The 14624-nt window shown below is 40.3% G+C and overlaps 1 protein-coding gene across 3 annotated transcripts in view; it reads left to right on the top strand.

The window, feature by feature from the left end:
• Window positions 1-14624, top strand: part of LOC149309190 (uncharacterized) — a 58646-nt gene that overhangs the window by 41953 nt on the left and 2069 nt on the right. Inside the window, exons 5-8 of one of the 3 annotated variants that reach the window (XM_089531913.1) lie at window positions 1620-1781; window positions 4873-4935; window positions 6258-6320; window positions 13605-13754. In XM_089531913.1, coding sequence (XP_089388039.1) covers window positions 1620-1781; window positions 4873-4935; window positions 6258-6320; window positions 13605-13754 — 438 coding nt within the window. The remainder of the gene's footprint in view (window positions 1-1619; window positions 1782-4872; window positions 4936-6257; window positions 6321-13604; window positions 13755-14624) is intronic. The other 2 variants (XM_089531914.1, XM_089531915.1) reach the window with 2 other exon arrangements.

Raw genomic sequence — 14624 nt, 5'->3', positions numbered from 1 at the left:
CAGTAGACACGAGTGCAGAGTTTCTGTTTGTCATTTGGCTTTTTGAAGATATTTCGTGTTATGAATTATGAATACACGGTTATCTTTTCTTCTCTCCTCCCCTGATCCCATTACCTTCATGCCCTTTTCTAGTCAATTTAAACAAACAGATTCTCAATGCTGGCTGGTGGCTCAAATGCCAATGGGGCATTGAATCTGCTCTGAGGTTTAGTCTAAACTTTAAAGGAACTATCCAATGTGCTGAAACCTACCACCATCGCCGCCAACATGGGCTCAACAGTTTGGATAGGTCTTACAGAGTTCAGGCTTAAAACCGGACCATGTTTACCATGCCACTTACTAGCCAGCATTGAAGCCCCTTCTGTTGTCCCAAACAGCCTGGAGGTGAGGATAGGCCAAAGGACTAGGATGGGTGCCAGTTGGGAGTCCATAGCATCTTATTGCCATTCTTGTTTTATAAAAGAAACAGACATGATGTCAGAGGTATCTTCTTGCAGAGAGCATGCCAGTGGCATCAAGAACTTGGAAAGAAGATTATCTGCGTTGCCGTCCTTGATAAACTGATTTTTGCCAGCCACAAGGTCTCATCTTTAGGCTTTGGAGCTGACATGATAGTCAACATGGGAAACAGGAACTCTGCCAAGGTCTTGATAGCAAACTAAAGAGAACAAGGTGGTTGTGTGTCCTTCTTTTCAGTCCTCTTGAAGGTTTCCTCTGTTTAAAGGACTGTTCAGTCCAAGTCCATCTTAGTGTTCAAGTATCCCAAGAAGGAACAGCAGAACAGGGATCTGCCCATAGTTAGCAACTGGATAGCAGACTTGGATAGAAAGCACATACATACACAGCAAGTCACCTGGTCACAATCTTCCTCACTTTCTTCTGTAGTGAGATGCCTTGTGTTTATATTTCTGTGTTGACACCTGTGCATTTAATTGGCAGGTACACATTGTATGCAAATCCACATTTTCTTTTATTATCTCCTCCTCCTCTGCTTTCTTTTTTCTTTTCTTCCTTGGTGATGTTGGTTGTTGTTGTTGTTGTTTACTTTTTAACACAATTCTAGATTTCTCCTAATGTGATTTAATTTTCAGAAAGAAGAAAGAAGAGAAATAGAAGAATAAATTAAATCAGGCTGCTTGGGAATAGTGTGTTTGTGGGGGGGGGGGGGGAGAGACTGTGACATTGCATTGCCAATATTGCAACTGGTATGGAAGTGATGTTTTGCACATGAAGTCTAATGGGACTGCCACATGATTGATAGGTCATTGGTGGATGTGCCCTCATCGCTGAAAAGGGACACCCTAACCACTGCATTGTAGACATAGCAGCTGTGGGTGGGAAGCAAAGTTGTTTGATAAGTATCACTTAAGTCACTGTTTTATAACTATAATTGTGGATTTAGAAAACGATAATCTTCACTGTGCACTCAGAAACTCTGAAGGTTTTGGGACTTTCACTAGACATGCTTGTACATCTTTCCTTACCACCAGAGAATTAGAAACATGAAAAGCGTATTTAAAGTGTCCAAAGGAAAGCCAACGTTCTCCAGTTTCAAGATCCCCTTTCTCTTTGAGTTTCCATAAGCTTTTCTCTTATTTTTTTTCTTTAATACATAACAGCTGTACAGCGCCTAGCGCAAAGCCATTTGGAATCGAACAGTTCCTGGATGGAAGAAGACTATGCTGAGGATGTGGAAGAGGAGGAGGAGGAAGAGGACGAAGAAGAGGAAGAGGAAGAAGCTCAGGATTCAGATGACACCGTGAGGGAGATGCCTGGCCTGTGTAAGTCTGATAGTAAAGCAACAATGACAATAGCAACAGACTAGAGGAGAGATGGGGGGGATAGAGGATGTGGAGCCAGCAAGGGGAAGCAAAGAACTTCCATCTTGCAGTTGGCTTTGCGAAGATGGGCAATTTCAAGGAGGCTCTCTGCAGCCATATTATCTCAATTTTAATTTGTTTCAGGGCCTTCCTGTTGGTTATCTGATAGCCAGTCTGGTCTTGTTGTTATCTGCACATCAACTTGAATTGACACTTTATGGCACTTGTTTTGTTTGGTAAATATGGGGCCCTTTTACACTATACTCTTATAGCACTATGATTCTATTTTAACAGTCATGGCAAGATCCTGTGAAATCCTGAGATTTGTAGTTTAAGGAGGAGGGGGGGGGTAGAATTCTCAGCCAGAGATTTCTGGTGCTTCATCAAACTACAAACCACATGTAAAGTGATCTCGTAGCACCTTTGAGACTAACTGAAAGAAAGAAGTTGGCAGTATGAGTTTTCCTTGGCTTAAGTCTACTTCTTCAAATGCATCTGAGGAAGTAGACTTAAGTCTATGAAAGCTCATACTGCCAACCTCTTTCTTTCAGTTAGTCTTGAAGATGCTACAATATCTCTCTACATACAGCCATTGTAGTCTTTAGAATCAGTATCTTTGAATTCTACAATCCCCATGGAGGTTGTTATCACAGTTAGTGGAATCATAGTGCTATAACAGGCAACATGAATGGGTATAGTGCCTCACTACATCAACTATATACAGTTGGCCCACCCCTTACACAGGAGATCCATTCTGGATCCCCCCTCCCCATGTAAGGGGAATTGAGCGTATGCTCAAATCCCATTAAGTATAATTGGTCAGGCTCTCATAGCATGCCCCATTGTTTCTATTGAGGCTTGCCTTCCGTGTGAGCTCAAGTCCATGGAAGGCAAGCCTGTTCAAGGGGCAGGCTAACTGTGTATTTAATTATATATAATTATTTCTGCATGCATTTCTTCAGCGCATAACAGCTATGCAGCAATTAGGACAAAGTCATTTAGAATCTAACAGTTCTTGAATGCATGAAGACTATGGTGTTGATTTGTTCTTGGTGGCTTCTTGACTTCCCAAGTTGCTTCCCTTGGGGTGAGACATAGGAAACTTTCGCTCTACACAAGTATGGTTCCTTCCATTACTACAATGTCTGCATGTTATGGAAGTGCTGTTTAGGGAAGTGTGTTTAGAATTCTCAGTCAAAGAATTCCATACCATCAAACATTTCAAAGATGAAAATGGAACAGCTGCGGCTGAGCCATAGTGCCATAATAAACTACAGTTCTCAGGATTCCCTAGCACTGAGCCAGGGCAGTTAAAGCGATCTCAGACTGGATTATTTCTGCAGTGTGTTTTGGTCCCATGTCCACCAGAACTATTGGAAGACCCATGTGCATCAGATCAAAATTTCATCTAGTCATGGTGGCAGAAGGATGTTCACAGAGAGCAAGTCTTATTAACCATGAGAAGTTAAAAAAAGAAAATCCATTATTAGAGACATCATCCATCTATTGAATGCTGGGGTGCAAACAGAGGGGATGGACAGCACCTTTACAGCCCAATTTTGAATGTACAGTGGCATATGGCTATCCACTGTTGGAAACCGGATGCTGTGCTACACAGCGCCATGGTCCGATCCAAGAAAGTAATTATTTCAGCATATCTGAGAGATTATGGGAGTTGTAGTCCAATACATATGGAGGACATCTGGTTGGAAAAGGCTGAGTTATCTCCTTAATTAGGAAACTCAGATCTGCAATTATAAGGACATAAGGATGGGAAGGGGGAGATGTTTCACCTTTTTTATAGCCAACCTGATAATTTTGACTCAATTCAAAACAACTGTTGTTGTTGGGTTTTTTTAATCCACAAACAAACAAGTCCCTGGAATATCTAAAATCCTCCCCATTTTCAAGCCATAAATAAACTGAATAAATAAATACACGTATTAGTTTCATTTGGAGGTGATCTCTCCAAAGGTGTTATGGGGAAGGGGAGCTGATTCCTGAGGTCAAGTAGTTCTCAGGCAGGTGGGCTGTTACTGTGGTGATGCACTTCTATTTAAAGGCCTTTTTCCTGCTGTTCACCACGGATCCCACTCTCTGGGGGTGCACTGCGTGTACTGAATATATTTCCCTTCATTTAGCACCTTTGCTGTCAGGGAGAAACCTGTAAATGTTCCTCTCCTCCCATCACACACATACTTTTGCTCCTTATCCCACTGCAGGGAGCTGCCAGTCTCCTAGGAAACCAGCTTTCTTTCTCAGCAGGAAGAAGTTGCAAGATGGGAGAGGTGGCATCTATACCAGGCATTCTTCTGTCTCCCACCCCCAGTCCCGCTGTCCACATATATTCACTTTTCCCATGTTTTACCCAGAGCAGAAGGTTGAAACTTGAGTTGGTTGCTCTTTAAAAGTGGAGTTTACAGATTTCAGAGAGTCATGGAATTTAGGTGCAGGGTACTCTTTTCAATTGCAACATGAGAAAACAAAAAATTGGTGCTAATATGACAGCTGAATACTGCCATATTTGAATGCTGACAGCATTTAAAACAACATGAAAGACACATTTTTCCCGGCAGACCTACCCAGTCTATTTTAAATCATGACTTTTTAATTTTAAGGAATGTACCCATATTAGTGCACTTTAATGGTTTTATAGTATGATATTTTCACTGTTGGTTTTATGTGGGGTTTTTCCCCCCAATTGTGTTTTGTATTTTAATACATTGTAGCCCGCCTTGAGGAGAGGCAGGAAAGAAATAAGAATTATCATCATCACCATCATCACCATCATGAGCATTACCATTAATTACCATTACCATTATTTGGCATGTCAGTGTAACTAGGATTTGTACAAACATTTGTAGAAATTAAAGGTTGGTGATTATACTGTATTGTTATGGGGACTAGATACTTGAGTTCTTTCTTTTTCCAAAATGGTGTTGAACTAAAACACTTTTGCACCATCTTTTGTTGAGGTGACATCAGATTTGCAGATTAGTATCTTAGCCTTGACTTCCTTTCCTGGCTCCTCTTTCTTTATAATATCTTACAGTATCCAAGGGGCAGAAGCCATTGGGCACAGCTTCCAAGTCAGCCTTGCTAAGGCAATGCACCGGTAAGAAAACAGCTTCTTCCAATTCCATATCTGATGTGTAAGCTGTTACGTTGTTAAAACAATCAGCAGTGTAGCAAATGTCAAAAACAGAGTTCTTTTGAATTGTGCAGTTGCAAATTATTGGTGGTCTCCCATCCAAATATTAACCAGGGATGACACTAGTTAGCTTCCATGATCAGACAGGATCTGGTGCCTTTAGGGTATTACTTGCCTAAGAACATCCTATGAAAGTCACGGGGTCACCATGAGTTGACAGGTGGCTTGAAGGTACATGCAAATACAAAGAGTGAATTCCCACAGGTACAACATTTCTCACCCTGCCCTCAAAAACTGGATATGCTCAAATTCCCTCTTCTATACAACTGCAAGAGGTATGGGAACCTTGCCTTTTGCTATTTCTAATCATTTTAAACATCACTTGGGAAGAGTTCCAATTACATCAAGAGTGGCTCTCCAGATGTTGATGGACTCCCACCAAACCTCAAAAATTGTGCCAATTTCCAGGCAATTATTTTGCCCAAAACACGGGCTTAAACTTGTCATAAATGTGGTGGTTTAACTCACGCACCTCCTAGAGCTCTCCAAAGTCCCCAGAGACTGAAAATAGGCCAAAATGGTGTCTAGAAGTAATATTATGTCCTTTTCAATATGCTGAAAGGTGGCACTGTGGCCTGCCGGAGGGGCATGGGGAGAAATGGCTCCTGCCTTCTCTGCAGTTGCTCACTATTTCTAGATATTCAGAGATGATGGCAATCTTATTTCAACATTTGGACCATCACAGGTTCCCACACCAGGTAACATTGTTAAGTAGCAAGGAAGGTCTTTCTTTTAGGGAAATGCAGAAGGAGCCAGCTTTGTATCAAATCTTAAAGAAAATAATTAATCATTTGAATAGGCAAGATGGATTTAAACCATGTTAAGGCTGTTGGGAGGGGGGCATTCAAGAAGGAAGAAGAAAATGCTGGCATAGAATAACCAGATGGCCATAGGATTATTTATTTAGAAAAGAAACTTTTCTAACCAATGATAAAGCCAGATTCTGCGCATACCACCTGCGCAATCTAGATCAGTGGGGTTAACTTTCAGGCAGAGGGGCACTGAAGAAATGGCAATGGCTCAGGAAAGAGAGCCAACCTCATGCTTCTGAGGAAGAGTGAAAAAGATGCACAACATTTAACTTGTCAGGAAATATGTTATTGTTACCTTTGTAGAAAGGTGCTGGTTTGAGAGAAGACGTGCCTTGAATTTTTCCTCCTTTTTCTTCTCTTTCTGTCTGTCTTCCCACCTTCCTTTTCCAATCTTTGTCATGATTTCCTGAGAAGTCTTGGAAAATAAGCCCAAAGAACCTGTCTATCCATCTCTCTCCAAATCACAGAAACGGAAAGGTAACCTTGGGTGTTACAGTATGACATTTTAAGGGATGTATAGCTTGGGAAGGAGATGAAGGATTCCAATGCTGGCAAAGGCAAATGAGAGTTTTTAAAGCGAGTGGAAGTGGAGTGTCATCAACAAGTTGCATGGTCACAGAATTGTAGACAAAGCTATGCATATACTGTCAATGCCCTACAACAAAGTTTTGCAGTGTATCCCCAGCCTATAGCCATCTCTCAGCACAGGAATCTAAACCTTGTACCATTTGGGATGGTGGGGGGGGGGGACTTGTAGAAGATATATTTTTCTCTTTCTCTTCATTCATATCATTTCTCTTTCCCTTCATTCTGAAATCTTCCTCTGCTATACTGTATAGTGGTAAAGGCAGAGATGGAAAAATTAGAGTCCTCCAGCCAGCATGAGCTGAGGGTCAGGACTGACTGCAAGCTGTGAATGTCAATTGATGTATCGGTAGAATCAATATGACAGCATGTTCTGAGCTTCTCCTGAATGTTCTTTAGTCTATTTTTGATCCAGGTCAGCCCCTGGCTTGCCACACTAGTGTTTTTAATCCAGGTGGGAACTGGTTTTTATGAGCCACATGCCAGTGTAAAAACTGGAGTAAGAGACCATGCCAGCAATATGCATGCCTCTCATTAAGATGAAATCCTGTATTGTTGTGATGGTTTAGGATAAGTTGCAGCTACGGTGTTTTTGTTGTTGCTTTTCTAAGAAAAAAATTGCACTGCACAGGTGCTTTTCCAAGAAACATTTTTATTCTGTTTCAATACACATACATATTCACATGCACTAATATATGTAGACACACACACACACTAATATATGTGGATATGGACAGGTGCAAATATCTTGTCAAATTGTTCATTTGTAATGTGTTCATATTTTAAACACTGCCATCTCTCCATCTTATTTGTGTGCACCTCTCAGCATTATCTCTGCTTTACACAGTGCAATCCTATAGATTTCTACTTGGAAGACTTCAGTGGGACTTTTCAACCCCATATAGATCCCTCCATAGGTGTAGGAGAGGGGAGTTCTTTTAACTTCAAGATTTATATATCTGACATGGAAACTCTCCTTTAGTATAGCATAAACTCGTAGGGCATCAAACAGTCTCTGTCCTTGCATTTTCCTTATTTCCTCTCCTTAGCTGACACCTTCACTGTTCCATTTATCAGCTCCGTACAACCACAGTCTTAATGTTTAGATCGGATAGTTTGCCTAACTTTAGACCTTCTCCTCCTTTCCCCTGGACAGAAGTGGGATCTATCCACAAGAAACCAGAGAGAAATCTAGGATTTTAACATAGCTGTGATTGGGCAGGTGGGGGGGGGGGGTCGAAGAGAGAGAATGAAACAGAGATAAGTATTCCAGCAAAATGAGTTCCTATCTTTGCTTTTCATTATGAATTTGGAGGTTCTCCATCCAAACAATGATATGCTATCCTCTTATAGCTGTGCTTTCAAACCTCCATAGTACTGGAAGATCAAAGACCTTGGAAACTTCATGAGGTCTTTTTGGTGACTTCTAACTTTTAATTTTTTTAAAAAAAATCTTAAATGCCATTTTGTACCTAGAGTTCTTTGCATATGCAGATTCCAATACCTTATTTTGAAGTGAACCTATCTCATTTCCAAACTGGCAGTCATTCAACCACCTAAAAATGGAGCAAGTGAGAAGCCCATCAAAATTTTGCCATGTGTCTTCTTGCCAGGGACGTGGCCAAGGGGGGGGGGATCTTGGGGTCCAGACCCCCCCTTCCAATAGAAAAATGAATGGTGTGTGCTGCTGCGCCGCTGCACCCAAGCCCCATTATAATGGTGGCACTTAGTCTGCCCCCCCCCCTTCCTAAAATCCTGGCTACGTCCCTGTTCTCGCCTGAAAGGCATTGCATCAATTCTCTTTAGAATTAAAGCAACACAAACCAGTCTCCCTTTTATTTCACACCGCTGGTTGATACACTCATACCTCCACACTGTGGCTTTCACTTTTGAGGATTTCATTATTCACACATTTTATTAATATGTTCTCTCTAGGAATATCTAGGTCCTCCAGTGCAACTCTGTGGTCAACTTTAATCAAAAGTCGCACTGAAGGACCTAGAGATTCCTAGACAGAACACTCCACCAGGCATTTGTAACTCCTCCAGCACAATTCTGTGGTCAATTTCTGGCAGATATTGACCACAGAGGTGTACTGGAGGACCTAGAGATTCCTAGAGAGGTGTTCTTTCAGGTAAAAACATTATGGGGTTGTTGAATTCTCTCATTGAATTCTTTGGTGAATGTTTCGCCCTCTTTCCCCCTCTACAAAAACAGTTATTTGTGTAACTCTGCAAACCTTGAGGTTCCCCTGAACATAATGATAATTTTTTCTGGTTTGTCATTGATCCACCCTTGGCTATAATTCTGTCATCATTCACTACCTGAGTTTGCTATTAGAAGGGGAGATGACTTCTGTGATAATGAAAAATTAGTTAATTTGTGCACGTTTGTATAGTATATATAGGGCAGAGAAATTAACTTTTAAAGTGCAGAATGTGGGATTCTTTGGTGGAGAATTATGATAATATGGAACTATAACGATACCACCAGTGAATCTCCCTCTCCACAAACACATGCAAACAGCAGATGTACTGCCTGATATGACAGCATAATGTGTGCATGCTTTTTTTAATAGAGAACATGTTCGAGCTCTCTGTTCTTTATCAGTGTGCTATATCTGTGCAACATTCATATAGTCCTCCTCCAGAATCATTATGCTGTCATTCAGCCAGGCTCGCTGTGAGTGGGTGGGTGCAGGAAGCCCTAGAGTTAACTGAACTTCATTAAGGTGCCTTGAAGCACACTTCATGATCTAGATGTCCACAAAGGTGTTTGGCTTTTAAAAAATTAACTTCCCCAAGAACAATGTACTAATTAGATAAATTATTCATCCTCCAATGTTTCCAGGATGAGGCACATGTTTGTAATATTATTTATTCTCATGTTTGGGGAAAAATATTTTCATATCATGGAACACTTCAGTAACCCCACTCCCTCCACTGTTACATAATGTTGAGATACTACACTGCCTGTTCTGTGCTGTTTATAGTCCTGTTACTGACTGATTTAAATGCCAAGAGATTGATGGTTATTTTTAATGAAGCTACGCTAAAATATTGGAAGTATTTGACCATATGACTATGGTATGAACTATTCAAAACATACTTCATCAGCTATTGTGCACGAAGTGGCAGGTATTATGTACAGTATGGTGCTTTAATGTTAACCTGCTTTACATTTACCTACATGTACACTAAAAACTAAGACATATGTCCCTACTCACATTTAATTTATGAATATCCTAATAAGAGGAAGAGTAGTAATACCAGAACTCCACACTGTGGATATAGCTAGATTAGATGTTAAATATATTGGCTATAGCACCATCTGAGGTTTGTTTTAAAGTACAGTCAGCCATCTGTATCCACAGATTTCACCATCCATGGTTTGAAAATATTCCAAAATAATAATACAGTGGGACCTTGCTATCCACTGGGGTTGGTTCCAGGATTCCCTGTGGATAACAAAATCTGTGGATTCTCAAGTCCCATTAAATATAATGGCAGAGCAAAATGGTGTCCCTTTTATAAAATGAAAAATCAAGGTTTGCTATGTGGAATTTATACTTTAAAATATTTTTTTCAAGCCATGGATGCTTGAATCCATGGATAAAAAATTTGTGGATAAGGAAGGCCAAGTGTAATAAAATTTCAGACAGTAAATTTTTGTTGGTAAATGGTACTTTTTTTTTTATAAGGGACACCATTTTACTACACTATTGCACATAATGGGACTTCAGCAACCATGGATTTTGGTGTCCACAGAGGTCCTGGAACCAGATCCCAGTGGATACCAAGGGCCCACTGTACAATTTGAGTTTCCCTTGTCCGAAATTCTGAAACACTCCAACGTCCAAAACTTTTTTATGGATGGCTGAGGTAGTGACACCTTTGCTTACTGATGGTTCAGTGTACACAAACTTTGTTTCATGTAGAGAATTATTTAAAATATTGTATAAAATTATGTTCAGGCTTATATGTGTATTTTGACTTGAACCCCATCTCCAGTATATCCCATTATGTATGTATATGGGAGTACAAGTATTCCAAAATCCAAAAGAATCCAAAATCCAAAACACTTCGGATCCCAAGCATTTTGGATAAGGGAGACTCAACCTGAAATGGGAAGAGCAGTTGGTTCCATGTTGAATTCGGATCATAATGTGTACACATAGGAAGTTAAACCAGTTTCTGCTTCTACCAGAGTTTTGACAGAATTACCACTCGCAAAGTAAATGTTCCAATTGGCGACTGGGGGAAGACTCCCATTTGGCTGTAATGAGATTTGGCTTCCCTTTTCTTACAATTTGCTCTGCAGGGTAGAGTGTCAGGATTGGGACACATGGGCAGCAGGAGCTGGAAACCAGAAGGTAGGGCCAAAGAGTGATGAGGTTCAGGGGCAAATGAGGGCTGCTTTCAAAACCCACAGTTATAATACTGTTGATTTTACTTTAACTGTATGGATCCATGCAGTTGAAGTGGAGTCAAAGTGCCATAACTGTAGTGAGAAATGACCCTACAATTCAGATTACAAAAAAAGAAACCAAAAAACATGCAGGAGCTCAAGTAGCCTTCGTTGTTCACCCAAAGTTTATCCATGAAAGGAGCCCTTTCATTGCCTTCCTGTTCTGGAGGAGACAATGGATAGTCAGAATGATGAGAATTATTCCAAAAGGTTCTCCACAGAAAAGCTTTTCAGCAATGGGCTATTTCACACTACAGTATGTAGTTCTAGCACTATGTTTCCACTTTAACTTCTGTTGCAACAGCCTATGGAATCTTGGGATTTGCAGTTTAGAGAGGGGCATTTAGAATTCTCTGCCAGAGATCTGTAGTGCCTCCCCAAAGTGCAAGTCCCGGGAGTCTATAGGATGTTGCTATGACAGTTAAAGTGTTATAATTGTGTAGTGTAAAACGTTTTTAGGTCCCATCACAAGGGAGTCATGGATTAAATGAGAAAATGGAAGTCAAGGAGTCACAAATAATGCAGCTACTTAGCACATTACAAGGGTTTATTTGGCAATGGGGGCATAACAAAATCACATTTTAAAAGTAACATAACCAGTAGGAATAGCATTTTTAGGAGGGTGTAGCAAGTAATATTTTCTAGTCAAAGTTAGAATTAAAGGGAATTTTACAAGGCATTTTGATGGACTGTTTTCAGATGTGATGCCATATATGTCCTACAATGCTGCCAGGAACTAATTTAATGTGATATGTAGCTAGGTCCTAGGGACTCTTTAATAAAACATCCAACAAAGGCAAAATAGAGCCAGTGATTTACTAGGGATAGATACAAAAAAATAGGGACTGTAAATAAGCACAACTGGGACATTTAAAATGGCAGCACAGTGGGGTCCCTATAACAACAAGAGGGGTTTGGTAAGAAAGGGTTGATTCAAGGAGACTTAGAGAACGAGGTCAAAGATGGTATTATATAGCTGTGAGAATAGCTGTGCAGCTAACGCAGCCGACTTTTTCAGTTTTCTTATAAAACCTAAAATCTTGATTTATTATAAAATCAAGTGGATGTCCTCTGTCAGCACATCATTTGGCATAGAGAATATTCCTGGGTTGGGTAGAGAGGGGTATAATACTGTCAAATTTTAGAATTTTTTGCTGAAGAACTGCTGGATTGGAACAGTTTAATTTTTTGCCTGTTTCAGTCTAGGGATCTTATGCTTTCTACAATTTTTTCTTGCATCTAGAACATACTAGACTATCACATGGGGGAATACATTACATACTTTACATTACATTGGGCAGTTTACATTATTATTATTATTAAGTCAGTGTTAACGCAGGTGTTCCTTTTGCTTGTGAAAATCTGCTGTAATTATCTAAAGTTTCAAAAATTTCCATTTTAGTCTGATATTTATTTGAGGGCAAGTGATTTAGCAACTGCTTCTTGATTCAGGTTTTTAGACAGAGACAGCTTTCCAAAAGCAAAGTGGCTATCACCAAGCAGATTGCTGGCCGTTGTGGAAGACAGCAGGTGGAGACGGGGAGCTGCTGTGACTGTGTGTGTGAATCACTACTGCATGGGTTGTGATGTCTTTGCATGAGAAGTGCTGCTATGTGTGTGTGTGCTAGAGAAAGAGAAGCGCACTGGTATGACTCAGCTTCATGTAGTCTGGCTTCGCTTGTTGCTTCTCCTCATTTCAGCTTCATCTTGTGAAATCTCTGTCCAGATTTACTGTATATGATAGCAAACAGCAACTACATTCTAAGGATGTTGGAGGCTCTTTTGCCTCCTGCCTGTTACAGTTTTTATATCATTGGATAATCTATGAAGAGAATAATCAAAATGTGAATCATATGGAGATATTAAGAACAAGAGAAGGTGGGTGTAAAGAGATCTAAAATAATGTTTATGCATTGCTTTCATCTTCTTAAAGGGCAATATCAATCAATGCTATATATTATAGAGCTGATTTGAAGTTAAATTTTTGCCACACACTCCCAATAAGCAAGAGTTTATGGAATTCAATGGATTTTCTTCTGTAAAAACAAAGGTTAAAGAACCTGCAGAGTTGAATAGGGCAATCATAAGGCAAGGTGAAAATGCTCTGACATTGCTGAAGCTTTGTCACAGTCTTGAATTTGTGATGTTGAAGAGGGAGAGCCGATCTTTCCTATGGCCTCTAGGATAATGTCCCAGGGACATAAGAATGTCTGTGGGACTTCCCCATTCATTTCACACACACATAAAGATGGAAACTTAGCATACATCTGTTTACTAAGTACATGATGCAAAAGTTAAGGCTGGCGCTTAAAACATCAATTTTTCTTCTTTTGGAGGCATGAGTAGAATCATAAAACCATTCTCTTAAGTGGAAATGGTTATTTTTTCCCCAGAGCTTGGCAAAGTTACTTTTATGGTTTACAATTCCCACAGTCTGAACAGCCATAAACTCAAAAAGGAACTCTATCTATCTATCTATCTATCTATCTATCTATCTATCTATCTATTGGATTTATAGCCCACCTGTCTCTCTAAATGGGATTCAAGGCAACTTTTGTCCAAGCTATATTTACATTCTAAAAGATGCTCACAGTGAAGTATGAATGCCCTTGCTTGATCTCTGATGCTTGTAGCCATTATCGCTCTGAAGGATTCTATGTGAATACGTTTTCCTTTGCTTTTTGTTACTATGAAATTTGATCCTTCCAGGTGGTCAGAAAGTATCTTTTGCTGGATCTGTGGAGGAGGTCCCCAATGAATCAGAGAAAACAGAAGGTGAAGCTGAGGGTGGAGAACCCCAGGAGCAACAGAACCAAGAGAAAGAGGTGGATTTGGGTCAGGGAGACCCACCAATGACAGGTAATGTTGGTGGATGGCAGCTCTATCTCTGAGTTGCTTAGCATCACAGTAAGTGGTACTGGAGGCAACTGTTTACTTCACCTGTTGTACATAAGAACATACAGCCATAGTAAGATCACCTAGAGTAGAATCCAATTCTTTCCTAGCTCCGTTTGTAGTGTTTTGTTTACTGTAAACTCACTGCTGCAACCCAACACTGCAAGTCTGCCTTGCTCCAGCCCTCCTTCATCATCCTCCCAGTCCCAATGCTGGAGGGAAACAACAACTTCCAGCAAGACAGAGGACAGGGAAGAAAAAGGCTGGACTGCTCTTCCATAAAAAGACTTGGTAAAAAGAAGCTTCTTTATCAGAGGCTTTGCTAACTGAGATAAACCTGTACTAGGCCTAGTCCTTACCTATGGCTAATCTGTTGCATTTCTAGTTTTGCAAAAGCACTTATCATCTATGTTGTGTGTTTACCGTACAACAGTGTTTTTTAAGGAGGTCTCTATTATTTCCATTTTTATGAACAAGAAAAGAAAGTCTGAGACAGCAACATGCCCACACTATGTGTTGGTGGTAAAGGTGAGTCTTGCAACCAGGAAGGCTTGGAACCAAATCCAGCTACATAATCCATAGACCACCTTGGCCCCAGCGGCAAGAATACTCTGCTACTGGACTTATCAAAAGTGCAAATGCCCTCATTGTCCAGTGGTACAAACGATAAGTGAAAGAACTGTGTCACTACCAACTCAGTTGTCAAATTCAACTCTCAAAGCTACAATAATTTGCTGTTGCTCAATTTATGTATATGGGATCAACATACATGAAGCAGATTAACTGTGTGATTGATAGGGCTGGCCCAAAATCATCCAGTGAGATTTGTGTTGT

Source organism: Sceloporus occidentalis, unplaced genomic scaffold (assembly GCF_023333645.1).
Source record: "Sceloporus occidentalis isolate IW3139 unplaced genomic scaffold, rSceOcc1.0.p SCAF_7, whole genome shotgun sequence".
Classification (NCBI taxonomy): Eukaryota; Metazoa; Chordata; class Lepidosauria; order Squamata; family Phrynosomatidae; genus Sceloporus; species Sceloporus occidentalis.
Note: the sequence above shows the minus strand (reverse complement) of the source record. Positions and strands in the feature narration are given on the sequence as shown.